Source organism: Salarias fasciatus, chromosome 1, assembly GCF_902148845.1.
Source record: "Salarias fasciatus chromosome 1, fSalaFa1.1, whole genome shotgun sequence".
NCBI classification, from domain to species: domain Eukaryota; kingdom Metazoa; phylum Chordata; class Actinopteri; order Blenniiformes; family Blenniidae; genus Salarias; species Salarias fasciatus.
In genome coordinates, this window is record NC_043745.1 from 34,350,622 (window position 1) to 34,364,638 (window position 14,017).

Genomic DNA, 14,017 nt, shown 5'->3' on the forward strand with positions numbered 1-14,017 from the left:
ATGTACACTCATGTACACTCATGTATGCACACACACACAGACTGCGCCCTCGTTCCCCTTTTTAAAAATCTACAGTTTTCCGTGTGTGTGTGTGTGTGTGTGTGTGTGTCCATCAGTCCGTCACTTTCCCCCTGATGTTAATATCAAGACTGTAATTAAAGCGGCTCCTGCTGGCTGGGCAGGAGCATCCATCTCCTGTCTCCACTCCGTCGCCAAAGTTTAAATGAAAAGCTCAATATAACTTCCTTCCTTCACACTCAGTTGACTAATGGATATTGTCTAAATACTTTGCAAAAGATGGCTGGAATTGATGGATTATCTGATGAAACACTAAGGGGGAGAAAAAGCTGAAAAACAGCAGAAAGGATGGTGTTGGAGATGAATTAAGTCCCGACTTTAAATGGTCTCATCGTGTTCATCAGTCTGTTCCACTGTGTTTCTTTTAATTTGACTTGTTTAACAAACACTGCTTCGTTGAGTTTGTGTTTAAAATAATTTGAGGACAGAGCTCAGAGCGTCGTGAACCAACAGTTTGAATCCACCTGACACTAGTGTGTCACTAAACTCTAAGGTTTTTTTTTTTTTTTTAAAATGTGTTCTTGAACAGTTTTCTGATGGATAAAAATACAACCTGCTTTCCCATCTTCCTGTAACACACACATGCGCACACACACACACACACACACACGCGCACACACACACACACACACACCCCGCTGCACAGATACTGCCTCTCTCCCCAGAGTCCTGACATTGTCCTCTAAATTACCCCAATAATGAGATTACAGTGTTTCCCTCTTGTGAAAGGTGGGGGCAGGTGGAGGGGGGGGGGGGGGGGGGGGGGGGGGGTGTGGGTGAGGGATGCATGTGAGGAGGGGGGGGGCGAGGTGGGGGTCTGTCGGATTCTGGAAGGAGGTGATAGCAGCGGTGGAGGAGCAGCTGAGAGGGGAGAGACAGTTGAAGATAAGGATCGCTGCTACAGAAATGCACTTTGGGTCGCTGTGAGTAATTGTTCTGTCCTCGGTAACATTAGCTGTCATGATAATGGAATATTCACAGAGATTGATACCCAAACTGAAAGGAAGAATCATTTAAACAGCAGCACCGATCTTACAGTCCCAACCTTAGCCCGACACACACACACATACACACACACACACACACACACACACACTGCAGGCCAGTCTCCCCATTTTTTTCCACTGCTGGGAAACAGAGAATATCTGGAGCAACGAATGGCCCTGCAGCAGATGTTGACAACTTTGGAAATTGCTCAAACACTTTGGGAATTACTTGCTGGTGCATCAAGTCTACACACCACCTCCTTTTTGAACTTTTTTTTTTTTTTTGGGGGGGGTGGGATAGATGTACTGTTGGTGTGGTTATCTGACCCGGGTCACTCCGGGTTTGTCTCGTTTCTGCTTGTTGCTGCTTTTTCACATGCAGTGTGAAAAAGGTTCATCTGGGCCGACTGTGGTTTGAAGGCAGAGTGCATCGTGGGACGGCTCGCCGGTCCAGCACTGCACTGGTAGAACATGCAGAATCCACATAGAGAAATCCTCCAGTTGAGACTAAAACCAGCAACTTTGTTTGCTATGATGGAAGAACACCAACCGCTGTGTGGCCCCTAGAAGTGGTTGTGCGATGCCAACCCATCATTTGGAAGATGTGTCGGTGTAATTTCATTCTCTTTTCATGAACTTCAAGCTGACAAATATAACACATGTTAGTGTGTAAATGGGTCCGTTAATCTTCCTATATGCTAAAATTGCATTGTTATTTTCCTTTTTTTTTAAGATTTGTAATGTCTGACTTGTTTAACGTTGACTTCTATTTGCTTGGTGAAGGTCAAACCAACTGGAGGACAAGATTACTCTGATCAAAGGACGCATCGAAGACATCGAGCTCCCTGTGGAGAAGGTGGACATCATCATCTCAGAATGGATGGTCAGTGCATTCATACAGCTGCTGTTTTAACTGGTTCTTTCAATCTTTTTCTTGATGATAAACACCATCAATGTGAAAATTGCTGCATCGTTTGCAGTTTTTTGCTTTAAGCAACACATTTGAAAAGGTTTTTGTGTTTCTGTAATGTTTCCAAAGTCGTCCTCTACATCAGAAAGTAGAGGAGAGAAGAGATCTCTCTGGCCGTTTCTATACTCACTAAATGACTGACATATTAAAAAAAGTTACAGGAACATATGCCAAGTGTTCCCAGAGGTGTTTTTAATCATTATAAAACTTTTCAGCTCTTTTATTTGCATTATCCACCAGTAAGAAATGGCTGCTTTAAACTCAAAGTCAGTTTTATGAGGTTGTTAAAGAGTGTGTCACGAAATAACTGCTGTTCTGTCACCTGTGCTTCTAGAAGGGTTTACATTTTCATCAGTTCCCTTTTCCCCCTGTAATCTAATTTTAAACAACAAAGTTAAATATCTTTTATATCAAGGCTTTTGTCTAGATTATGATCATAGTTCCATTCGTTCTAATCTGAAGTCCAGTTTTGTGAATTAAAAGACAAAACTAAACTGAGGACACAGAATAGTCACACCTTGAGACGTGTGAATTTCTGTATTTAGCATTTGGAGCTGAAGCTTCAGATCATTGGTCCAGAGGTCTTAAGAAGCTTGTCAGCTCATCTGAATTGTGGCTCAGTTGATCAGACAATCTGAACGCTGCAGTCGAAAAATAAGAAAAACTGTCATGTTGCTCAATTGAAAAGTCTTTCCGAAAATAAAAGCCACTATTTCCAATAGAGCTTTTAGGCAGATAGAAGCACGAAGGCTTCTGAAAGATGTTTCATTGATTTCAGACTTGATAAATCACATAAGAGCAACAGAAACAGATGATATGACACCCGGATCTTCTTGACTGAGGACTTTAACATGAGATATTCCAGAAATTGGAATTCGGAGAATCTCTTCTCTTCTTCCCCACTGAACGACAGCCTGACTTTCTTGTCTGTTTCTGGTTCAGGAGTGATCGTAACATTCCCTGTGAAGATCTTCTTCTTGAATAGTTTGGCAGTCGCCTGTAGTCTGCTGCGCCTTTTCCTCCAACACCTTGTTTTTCAAGTCAAGTATTCAGATCTTGCGCTCCATAGTCCTTTCAGCATCAGCCTCTTCTGGTCGAGACTCCTCATTTAAAGTCGACTGCCAGGTATTCAGTCTTCCCCTTGATTTCAGTCTGTTCTGCACATGACTGAGAGATTTGTGGGATTTATTCAGCACAAATGGAGATTTTCTAAACATAGCACAACTTTTCCAAATGCTTTTTTTTTTTCTGTAGTGTTGATAATCAGGACTTCAATGCAGCCAATATTGTAAAAACACACGAATAAGGCTGCATTTTTTTTGGAAATTAAATTATACATGTTTTGTCCATTTTGCTTCATGAGGGATCATCATATCCATTTGTTGAGGATACACATGATGCATCTTGCTCTCAATCATGATTTGAAAAAAAAATCTTTGACCACTTTATTACATTATTGGCAAATTATTACAGTCTGGCTAATGTTTTCTGCCGTCACCATCAGTAAAATTGCTCAAATTTGGTCTTGTGGGATCGTAAATCCCTCCATGCATTGCGCCCCCGTGTGCAGTGTGTGTTTTAAACATGTCCTAAATGCAGCCAAACTCAACCCTGGTGAATAATCTGACCAGCGAGGAGCAGTCCTCTCTCCTCTTGATGGCCATTTATCAGGGAGATTCTCCGTGGCGATACAGGCGGGACGGCCAAAGTTGAACGCACCGCTGAAGTCATCCCTAATTCATGAGCAGCCCGTATCTGCCCCCCCCTCCACCTCCCCCATCCATCGTGAAGCCCCAGGGTCACGAGCAGGGGTCGCCAGCCAGAGCCTTCCCTTCCTCTCGGCGGTGGAAATTGAAATTCGGCGGCTGACGTGTCGGAGGAGCGGTGAAGGATAGGGGGCGTAATCTCCGATGACACTGGCTCACCGAGCGCTAATAAATCCAAGAATTCTCCAGTCACTTCTCATCAGGGCAGCGGTGGCAGACATTTCTCAGAGTGGCCAGGACTCCGAAAGCTGCCCGCAATCTGCCTGAAAGGAAAAGGAAAAAAAAACAAAAAACTGACAATTGTCACAGAATTAAGTTTTGTGGCTTGTGGAAACATCTTTACACTGCTGTTAGCTCTATTCTGTTTGCTTTACATCCACTTGGTTTGTGATTATTTTTGAATTTTCTAAAAGCGCTCAAGGAACAAAAGAAGAATATTTCAAGAGAGAATGTCCAAATTAGGTCAAAGCAATGACCGGGATGCACAAAAGGGAATTTGTGAGTAAAAATAGATTGGCTACCGAGGTTTTTTTTTTTTTTTTTTGGTCTGCCCCCTTTCATGGGCTTACAGTTTCATGGTTTTTGGATGAAGACGCGTTTAAGCTTATTTATCTGTTGTGTCTGGAAGATTTTTTATATTAGGGAGGTTGAAAATGGCCACAGGTGAATTCTGAAAGGCATTTATAGAAAAGAGAGGTTGAATAAATGAATCAGTGTAGGTTGTGGGGAAGTGCGTCTGTAATAATGTCTCATTTGCAAACAGAAAAAGTCACTTTTGAAATCCAAAATATCCTCAAAAGCAGGCGACTTGAAATGCTTCGTCAACCCTAAGTTTTTAGACACCTGAAAACACCGAATAGCCAGTTTCACATGTATACATAAGATGATTAATTAGTACCGAAGGAAAGCTTGTCATAGTAGAATAAATCTTAAAAAAGAACATCTTTTGGTTTTTGTCACTGTTTGAAAAGATGAACAAATTAAAATTCCTTTTAAACTCACAAAAAAGAGAATACTTTTTTTATCAAGGAGTGACTACACCTGCAATTTAACTTTATCATGCAAATGACAACAGTTGTGTGACTCATGAACCTGTCTATTAATTAAACATTGCATCGTGCTCACGTAAAGTAGAAACTTTCTACATTTGCTAGATAGTGAAAACTGCATCCAAAATACACACATTTCCAGTAAAATACTTTTTTAATCTATAAATAATGAAATTTTAGTATTTTTTCCCACTTCTGATCAGTTTTTACCTTATAAGAATATTTTTGGGGAGTTTTCGTGCAGCCTGTACCCAAGGATGAAAACAATACTCAGCATTGTCCATATATGTTTCCAAACTGGTTATTACCTCGACCAGGAGGTTATGTAATCGCGTCGGTTTGTTGTTTGGTTGGTTGGTTGGTTGGTTAGCAACAGTACGGAAAAAGTTATGGACGGATTGCAATGAAACTTGATGGAAAGGTGGGTCTTGGGCTAACTTAGAAGCCATTACATTTTGGTGATGATCCGGATCACTGTCTGGATCCAGGAATTTTTAAAAGGATTCTTTATCATTGAGAGATAGGGGAGTCTTTCACATAGTTGGCCAGGCCTGCCGACAGGGGGGGGACAAACGGCTCTGTTATCACGGGCCCGGGGTTGGGGGGTGGGGGCCCAGAATTAAAGGTTGGGGGGGCCCATCCATCACCCCACTCACGGCTCCTGACGCAGCATGCAGGTGTCGCGCTGCTGCGCACCGCTCCGGGCCTCCCCACCCCCCGGTCCAACACCACATGCAGGCACCGTGCCGCACCGCTCTGCGCGCCGCATGCCACGCCGCGCGCCGTACGCGGTGAGACAGTCGGGACTGGGCCCAACTAACAGTAAGTTGTCCCGGGCCCAGGCAAAGCTGCGCACCGCACGCCGCAGCGCTCCGCTCCGATCACACCCGGACACCAGGATCCAGAACGGACAAAAATAGGGGAATTCCGGAGTGTCAGTCACTGTGAGGCAACACATTGAGATATGAACATGCAGCAAACAGCTTTCTCCCATACATTGTTTGTGTTGGAGAGAAATAAAATGTTTTTTATTATATATGGAGTTCTTATTGTTGTTGGTGGCTGATTTGAGCTGTGGCGGAGGTCTGCGCTCTCTGAGTGCCAATTTCTAGTTTAAGAACTAAAGCGTCTCAGTAACTTTCCCCCAGTCTTAACAAACAATGTACCATTTTCTCTTTATGCTCAGTGAAATACAGGGGCTGGCTGAATGAATGAGAAAGTCCAGATCAGAGAAACTGAAAAAGTTTGATCTCGTGGTCAGAAATGACCGAAAAGTAACTGCACTAAATTATGTGAAATATAGTATACTTAATCTTAGTATCATATTTTTATTTATATATTTATTTTACCTAGAGCGGCTGATAATTTGTATTTCCTCAGGGATCAATAGCGTTATGTTAATTTATATCTATTGATCCGTGTGAAAGAACTGATGTTCTTATCTGGAAATAAAGGAAATGAGCAAAGTGCATTTGAAGTTGAACAGTTATCTTCAGGTAGACTTTTTTCCCCACATGGCAGCAAGTTTTTAACTTTTTTGTAGTTATGGGTGAATATTAACGTCTGCTTTGCTCTCTCATTGATAACTAAAGGACAGAATAAGTAATGAATGGTGATGAAACGACCCAAGTTTTGATAAAGAGTAAAGTGTTTCTTTTTTTTTTCTTGACCTTTGTTTCATCAGTGGGTGTTGAGTTAATTAACTGACAATTAAGGCTGAAAAGAAACAAAGGATTGCATTGCTGAAGTCCGGTTATTGGAGTTGGTGGAGCGCGCAGGCAGAGTGTGGTTACAGGGCTTAATGGACGGAGATGGGTGATGAATGCTGTGTATCTGTGGAGGTGGGGGTGGGATGGGGGGGGTGCAGGGGGCTAAATGAGTGTCTGTCTACTGTGGCAGTGTTTGAGAGACTGCCTTCAGCAGCACCTCTGTCATTTCATAACTCACAGCATTGATCGGTTCTCTTTCTCAGCACGCCAAAAAAAACAAACAGTCCGGAGCAGATAAGAGTCCGGAGGAGGGAAGCCGAGCTCCCCGAGGGCTAAATAAAGATGGTCACACTGAGATCCATCACTGATGATGGGGCCGGCCAGCTCCAATCAGTTTAATGAAACAGACGTACAAATGTGGACATGAGAGGAGTTTTCTGTCATTGTATCAACTGTTAGAACTTTAGAATGCACATTAGAAATCACATCCTTGACAGACATGGATGCTTCTAATCTCTCCCACCAGTTCATGTAGCAGTTTGTTGTTTCATCACATGTCCGTCAGTTTGTAAAGCTTTTTTTTTTTTTTTTTTAATATCAAATGATGGATAGAGCTGATTCCACACCCGAGATTCTGCATGTGTCTTATTGTGATTTTTTTTCTGATTTTGATAAACTTGGAGGAGATGAGTTGTCAGTTCCCATGGGATGTCAGACCACAGGTTGAGCACCTCAGATATAGTGTGTATGACTCTCGCCTCACAGTGAAAAGACCCAGAACCTGTATGGGATTTTTTTTTTTTCCCCTCCAATAATCTATTTTCACAATCTGAAGACGTGAATGTTTGGTTAATTGGTCACTCTAACTTGTCCGTAGGTTTACATAAATGATTTTATGAGTTTGCCATGTGATGAACTGGTAATATGTTCAGGGTCTAAACCAGGGCTGGGCGTTCCTGGTCCTGGAGGGCCGCAGCCCTGCATGTTTTCCATGTCATCCTGCTTCAACACACCTGAATCTCATGAAGATTCATGGCCAAGTCCAGCCTGATAACGAGCCTCATTGCAATCAGCTGTGTTGAAGCAGGGAGCGATGGGCTGTGTCCGAATGTCCACGCTATTCCCTGTGTAGGACGCTACACAGTGAAGACGCCATTTGTAGGGCTGTCCGAATGTCCAGATAGCAAAAAAGAAGGGCACTAGAAATTCCCCACAGTGCATCTCGAAAAGTAGTGAGCATCGATGGTCCCTAGACGGCTCAATATTACCCATCGTGCATTGCGAATCTCCAGCAAAATGGTGGAAGAGCAGCAGCGTGAGCCGGGAATAATTTAATAATATATTTTTATTTATTCTTCAATGATTAGAAAGATGACAAGGAAAGCAAAATGCAGAATAAGAGCACATTAATAAAATATTACGAATGTTTTTTTTTTGTTTGTTTGTTTTTTGAGTCGTGGAATTACGTCTTCGTGAGCCGGTGCGTCTGGTTACCATGGTACCGGCCGGGGGTCGCGTGATCAGCGCTGAGGGAAAAAGTAGGGAGCTGCGAGTCCGAATCGCCAACGGATTCAGGGCACTGAAGTCCACTATGTAGTCCAGCACTATGTACTGAGGGGTTAGGGCATAGTGTGGACATTCGGACACAGCCACGGAAAACATGTAGGGCTGCGCCCCTCGAGGACCAGGAGTGCCCACCCCTGCTCTAAACTATTATTTGCCCTCAATAGATCGAGATTGGTTAACTCTGAATTAACTAAATATGGGAACGGATCTATGGGAAGAAGAAAATGTAATAGCTATAGGTGGAGGTAATCTGGCCTTATGCTCAAATTACTGACTTGAACATTACTGAGCAGGATAGACACTGGACATGTCCTCAGTCCAACATATGACACAGAGACACACACCATGAAATATGCAAACTCCACACAGAAAGACCCATCTGGTATTTGAACCCAAGCCTCTCTGTGAGAGAGCAAACCACTGCCCAACCTGCAGCTCTGAGAACAATCCATATTTCTTAAAAACAAAGAGCCTGATCCACCCTGGTGGAAACGGATTTTATTGTAAACTGATTGCTGTTTAATGTTCACTCATCATGGAAGTGTAAACATAATTTCTTTGTCATGCCACTTTCCCAGCTTGCTTATTGCCAAAAAAGACCAACAACTTATCTTATAGTCATGATCCTTCCCTGGCAAATACGAACGTGTTCACAAATAATTGTGTAGCAAAGTAGTAAATAGTTTAGTTGATTTGTAGCTAATTAAAAACCAACAGTCTGTCTATTTTGGACAAAACATATACATCTAGCATAAGCACTGGTTCAGTATTGTTTTTTTTTTTTCCTTCTTTTAGCACCAGAATCATCTTGCCAAAGGATATGAAGTACCACTGTAACTGCCCTGGCTCCTTCTTAGTGTAAAAAATGACATTGCACCATATTTCATACAAGAACATCCTTCCTTGAGGGGCACAAAATGTTCTCTGGCTCGCAGTGTAGCGATCACTTTAACTGCTTCTCCCGTTTTTCTCCAGGAAATGACGCCGTTTGAAGTCACGAGCGCTGGGACGACTGGAGTGCAGCTTCAGTCTTTCCCCTGTTTGTCCTCCGCACGAGCAGTTAAACCAAGGAAACACACTCTGGGTCCCGTCTCCAGTATTTGATTAAAGTGTGCAATAACCTTTACTGCAGCTTCGAACAGAAACTATCGATGCAGAAAACAATCATAGAAAACCAAGAGTTGAAACTACTGTCGGCAGTTGGGTCTGTAAAAAATACAGTTTGTTGTCTTTTTCATAAGAGTTTGTGTTGAGAAGGGAGAGTCTTTGCTCCTGAGGAGTGATCTGTGGAGGCAGGAGGGAGCTCACCTTGGACACACTCTCCCTGAATGTTAAAGTATGAAAACAACCCTGAACAAGAAAAGAGTGGAATAACTCTCTTGTTTAATACTTTACCTTGATCGTACCGATCTTAGCTTGACTACAAACCAGTCTGACTTTCACTTTTGTATTCACATGAAGTCCAGGTCGGTGTGTGTGTGTGTGTGTGTGTGTGTGTGTGTGTGTGTGTGTGTGTGTGTGTGTGTGTGTGTGTGTGGTCGAGGTGTGGTGTCAAATTAATGGCAGCGCTTCTTTTTTAGCCTCATTATCAGTGCCGGGCGCTTCACACGCCCGAGAGGAGGGTGGTGGTCATCCGTCATTCTGTCCTTCTGTCTGACTGGCTGTCAGTCACAGACTCACACACAGATATGCAAAAATACAAGCACAGACAGGGAGATGTGGAACACACACACACACACAGAGGCAGAAACGGTGCCACAGGTGTGTCCAAGCTCTAATGAGGATTTATTAGCTCTGCGTACTTCCTAAAAGACCTTCAAATACTCCACCATGTTGTTTTGTCCGGGCTGATGCATCCAGCGAGCCCCGTTCCTGAATGCGCAGCAGGTTCTGATACTCTGGTTCCAAATAGTGTTTAGACCACTGAAATCAGCCACAGCCGAGTGTGTATCACTAAGCTAAGTATCCGTATCGCTGAGTTACAGAGAAAAAAAAAACTGTTCCAGAATCAGCAATGAACCTCAAGCGCATGGTATTGGATTGTGGAAGCAAAGCCACATCTGCACTGTTAGAAGATGAAAATACTACAGAAAGATCTGGAGAAATTCAGGAAGTGTGAGAGTGTAAGCCACAGCGTCACTGTGTCCCAGACTGGACTGCTGTGCTGGCTAAATGTACAAAATGTTTTCTCAACTGTGAACCTTATTGCAATGCAGAATCCACACTGAAAAAAAAGTCTCTTCTACAGTCTTCTATACACAGATTTGTTTATTTTCTTGTATTATAGCGTCACAAATCGGTAAGAGATCCCTGTGTTTTTCAGTGAAACATCCCCTTTGTTCTCATTTGGATTTTTTTTTCCTTTCTCTGTGTACTTAGTGAGGCATAAACCCATATAGGGAGCCACTCCATGCAAACAGGTTGAAACGTAGAAGCCCACAATACAGTACATTATTGCACCGTATGTATCCAAAATGCAATGATGCATTACTCTCATCTGGTCAGAACAACCAATAGAAAGAGGTAACTGCTCTCTGGGTTGCGAGGAGGACCTGATGTTTCCCAGAAACAGACGTCCTCATAAACCCAAACCCATCACACCGTATCGCTCAGTCGACTTTGCTTTTGCAGGAAGAAAATGGCCTCTTTGTTCCCTTTAAAAATGATAGACTTCGGAATAAAGCACCTCACCAAATGCATTCATTCATTTGCATTTTTACAGTTTATATGTGAATTTATACTGATAACCACAGCTGTATCAAAGGTCCATAACATTTGTGCAGGCTTCACTTTGACCTTGGAAACCAGTGAAGTTGTAAAATAGGTTCCTGCATATTAGAAAAAAAAAAGTTTATCTCATTATCAAATTGTGTTGCGTGTGTGTAAATGTGTATTTTAAGTGCATCTCGTCTCATAAACAGAACTTTCTTTAAGTAGTTGTGATAGTTTTCACTGAGGAAAGAAATGCACACAAATAAAAGTTTATAGTGGCTTGCAGAGGAGCCACAGCTCTTAATAACCTTGCAGCTGCACTGCAGATTTTGTCACCTTATCTTTCCCTCCCCATCCCTCATTTGCGTGTTTTTAAGTGGAAATTACGTCGATACCGAAACCGCCGTGACGCGCATCAAGCACTAACATGCTAATATCTATTACCGGGAAGCGTGTGACATGTTTATGCTAATTCGGTGTTGTCTGGTTGTACAGTGGAACAGGAGAGGCGCGCGGACGTAGAACTGCAGCCTTCAGCACGCAGTGAAGCGTGCAGCTATCCCCATTCATCCAGAAGCACACACACTCATGCATGCGTGCCAGCTCCTTTATTTTGCCTTGGCCCCTCCTGGGACTGGAAGTGATGATGATCTGCAGTAATTGAGGAAGACGTGTGTTGAATGTGAAAGGAGAGAGGAGGTACTGGAGGGCGGAGGAAAGTGTAAACTGCTGATGCAGATTTTGTACCAAAATGCCTCTTGGTACCTATAATTGACAACCACTCAGCTTCCCATGGGTTCATCCGTGCAAAGAACAGGAAAAAAAAAAACTGTACATTATAGTGGATTTTTTTTTTCTTCCTGTTTGCCTCCAGCAACTAAAGAAAAATCACTTTAATAGGATATACTTTTTTATTATAATCTAAGTGAGGTGATAATTTAGTGAAAATACAGAATTTTAACACATTTAACAAACGTGACACAGACTGAAGAGCCTTTGTCTGCCTTTGTGTGTGTGTTGGCGCATATGTAGATGTGTATGTGAGTGTTTGGCCACTCAGGGGAATGTGTTTTATATGCTAATTTTGTTAATGTGTATAAGCTGCTCCAGCCCATTCTCATTAGGTTTTCATTAGTGTCTTTTATGGAAATGCACAGCGACTATACGGCCGGGCAGAGCAGCCGCCTGCCCGGCCGTCTGACAGCAGCGGGAACCGTTTCCTCGCACTCCCACCTCTGCCTGTCGCCGTCGTCAGGAGCCGCAGACAGATGAATCGATCGGTGGAAACGTTATCCAAAAAAAAAAAAAAAAGAGTTAGCTAAAGACTTTTGTTTTAGATTTAATCTTGTTTTCGTCCCAAACAGGGGAATTAAGATAAGGCGAATTAAATCAAGGGAAAGTGAGGCAGATAAACTTTTTTTTTTTCCTTTGTCTTTTTTTTTTTTAACCTGTCAATTTTAACAGCTGGGCGTTATTTAAAACTGGTGAATCACTGTATTCTGACAAGTTGACTAATCAGTGTCAGTGGATCAGTGACAGCTGACGCGTCAAGAGATAAACGACGCAAGAAAACTTAGACAGTTGGGTCTGTACTTGTGCGTCAAATTGAAGCTCGACGGTATCAATTTTACACTTGTTCAATCTAGAAATGGCCTTTTATTTCTAACCATTGTGGGAAAATAAGGATAAAATAACATTTTCCATCCATTTTAGGCCTGGACACACACATTCTCATGCAAGGTCAAATTTTTAATGGCATTAAAATAACTTGAGGCACATCTGTAACAATCAATCACCAAGACAATACTATAAAAATACATTTTATCCATTATCATCATAATATTCAGCCCATATTACAATAAGATATGATAGAAGTAGCCTTAAAAATGTAATAACTTCAGCTATGAATGTGGTCGTACATAAATAGAGCTACATTTTTGTTTGCAGATTTGTTTATCCAAATAAGTAAAGTAGATAGGATAGTCGTCACGTTCATTCAATGAGGATACCAGCTATTACTATTTAATCAAGTTTTTGACTTAATTCCATTAAAAATGGCCAAAATCATTCAATTAACGTTAACTATTGCATTAAAAATGGCATGCATCATACTATCTGGCTAGTTGGGCATGTTAACCTAAATGAACCATACGTAGCCAGAGAATGGAAGTAGAGATGTGTAGCTTATGCATTTGCACTGTTTACCAACCAGATCCAGCTGGGCCCACGTAGTAAATACCAGCAACAACTCAGGAGCTTTGGTGATGTGTTTGCTGTGTGTGTTCCTCCAAATCCGAACAAAGCACCAATGACTTTTATATTGGTGGTTAAGAGCAAACACATCCTGGAAAAGAGAAATCGGATGTGGATTCAGACCTGATTGTAACGGTTGCTCATTGTCAGGTGTTCTGAGGAGCCTGTTGACAACATAATCCAGTGTGAAGCTTCAGGTCGACAGTAAAAGACTGTTTCCTGATCGTATCAAATGTTGACTAGTCTTTGTTGACTTTGACAGTTTGAGTTTTTTCAAGTTTGTACCTTATTGCTGTGACGGTCCGTGATATAGACTGCCTTCACCCCTTGACTATGATCCACTCCAGCTCTTTTTAACCCATAGTTAGATAAAACAGTACAAAAGATGGATTGATGGTAATTTATATTCCTATAATTATTGGACCCTTGATTAAATATTGTGTAACAATGTACTTGGAATAGCTTGAAATGTTTGTTCATAAAATTGTCTTCAGACACGATTGTGTTGTTTAAAATGTACACAGCCCACAACAAACTGTGTTTTCTTTACAGAGAAATCTTACTGAGAGACTGAAAGACAATAATTGTTGTAGCATGCCTCAGTGGTTTAATTTTGCTACTGTACGCTTGTTGTGACCGATTGTCTGACCTGAACCAATATCGGTATTTATGCGTCGGCGCTCTCCAGATGCTCGGCCCAGCTGCAGATCTGTGTTTTCTGGTTTTTGATGGTTAACATTGCAGATGTATAAATTATGAGGGTGGGATACAAGCCGGTGACATGCGAGGTAGCAGGAGACGGCAATCCTGGAGCGCTGTAGATGATTAAAGTAAGGTGCACCTCTGCTTTCAGCTAGCTCTCTCTCTCGCTCTCTTTCTCTCTCTCTCTCTCCCCCTTATATCCTTTTTCCTTCAAGTGAAGCAGTGT

The 14,017-nt window shown here is 42.2% G+C and overlaps 1 protein-coding gene across 2 annotated transcripts in view; it reads left to right on the forward strand.

Annotated features, from left to right (window-relative positions):
- prmt3 (protein arginine methyltransferase 3) overlaps positions 1–14,017 on the forward strand; it is a 51,854-nt gene that overhangs the window by 10,065 nt on the left and 27,772 nt on the right. For both annotated transcript variants that reach the window (XM_030090491.1, XM_030090500.1), the window contains exon 10: positions 1,848–1,947. In XM_030090491.1, coding sequence (XP_029946351.1) covers positions 1,848–1,947 — 100 coding nt within the window. The remainder of the gene's footprint in view (positions 1–1,847; positions 1,948–14,017) is intronic.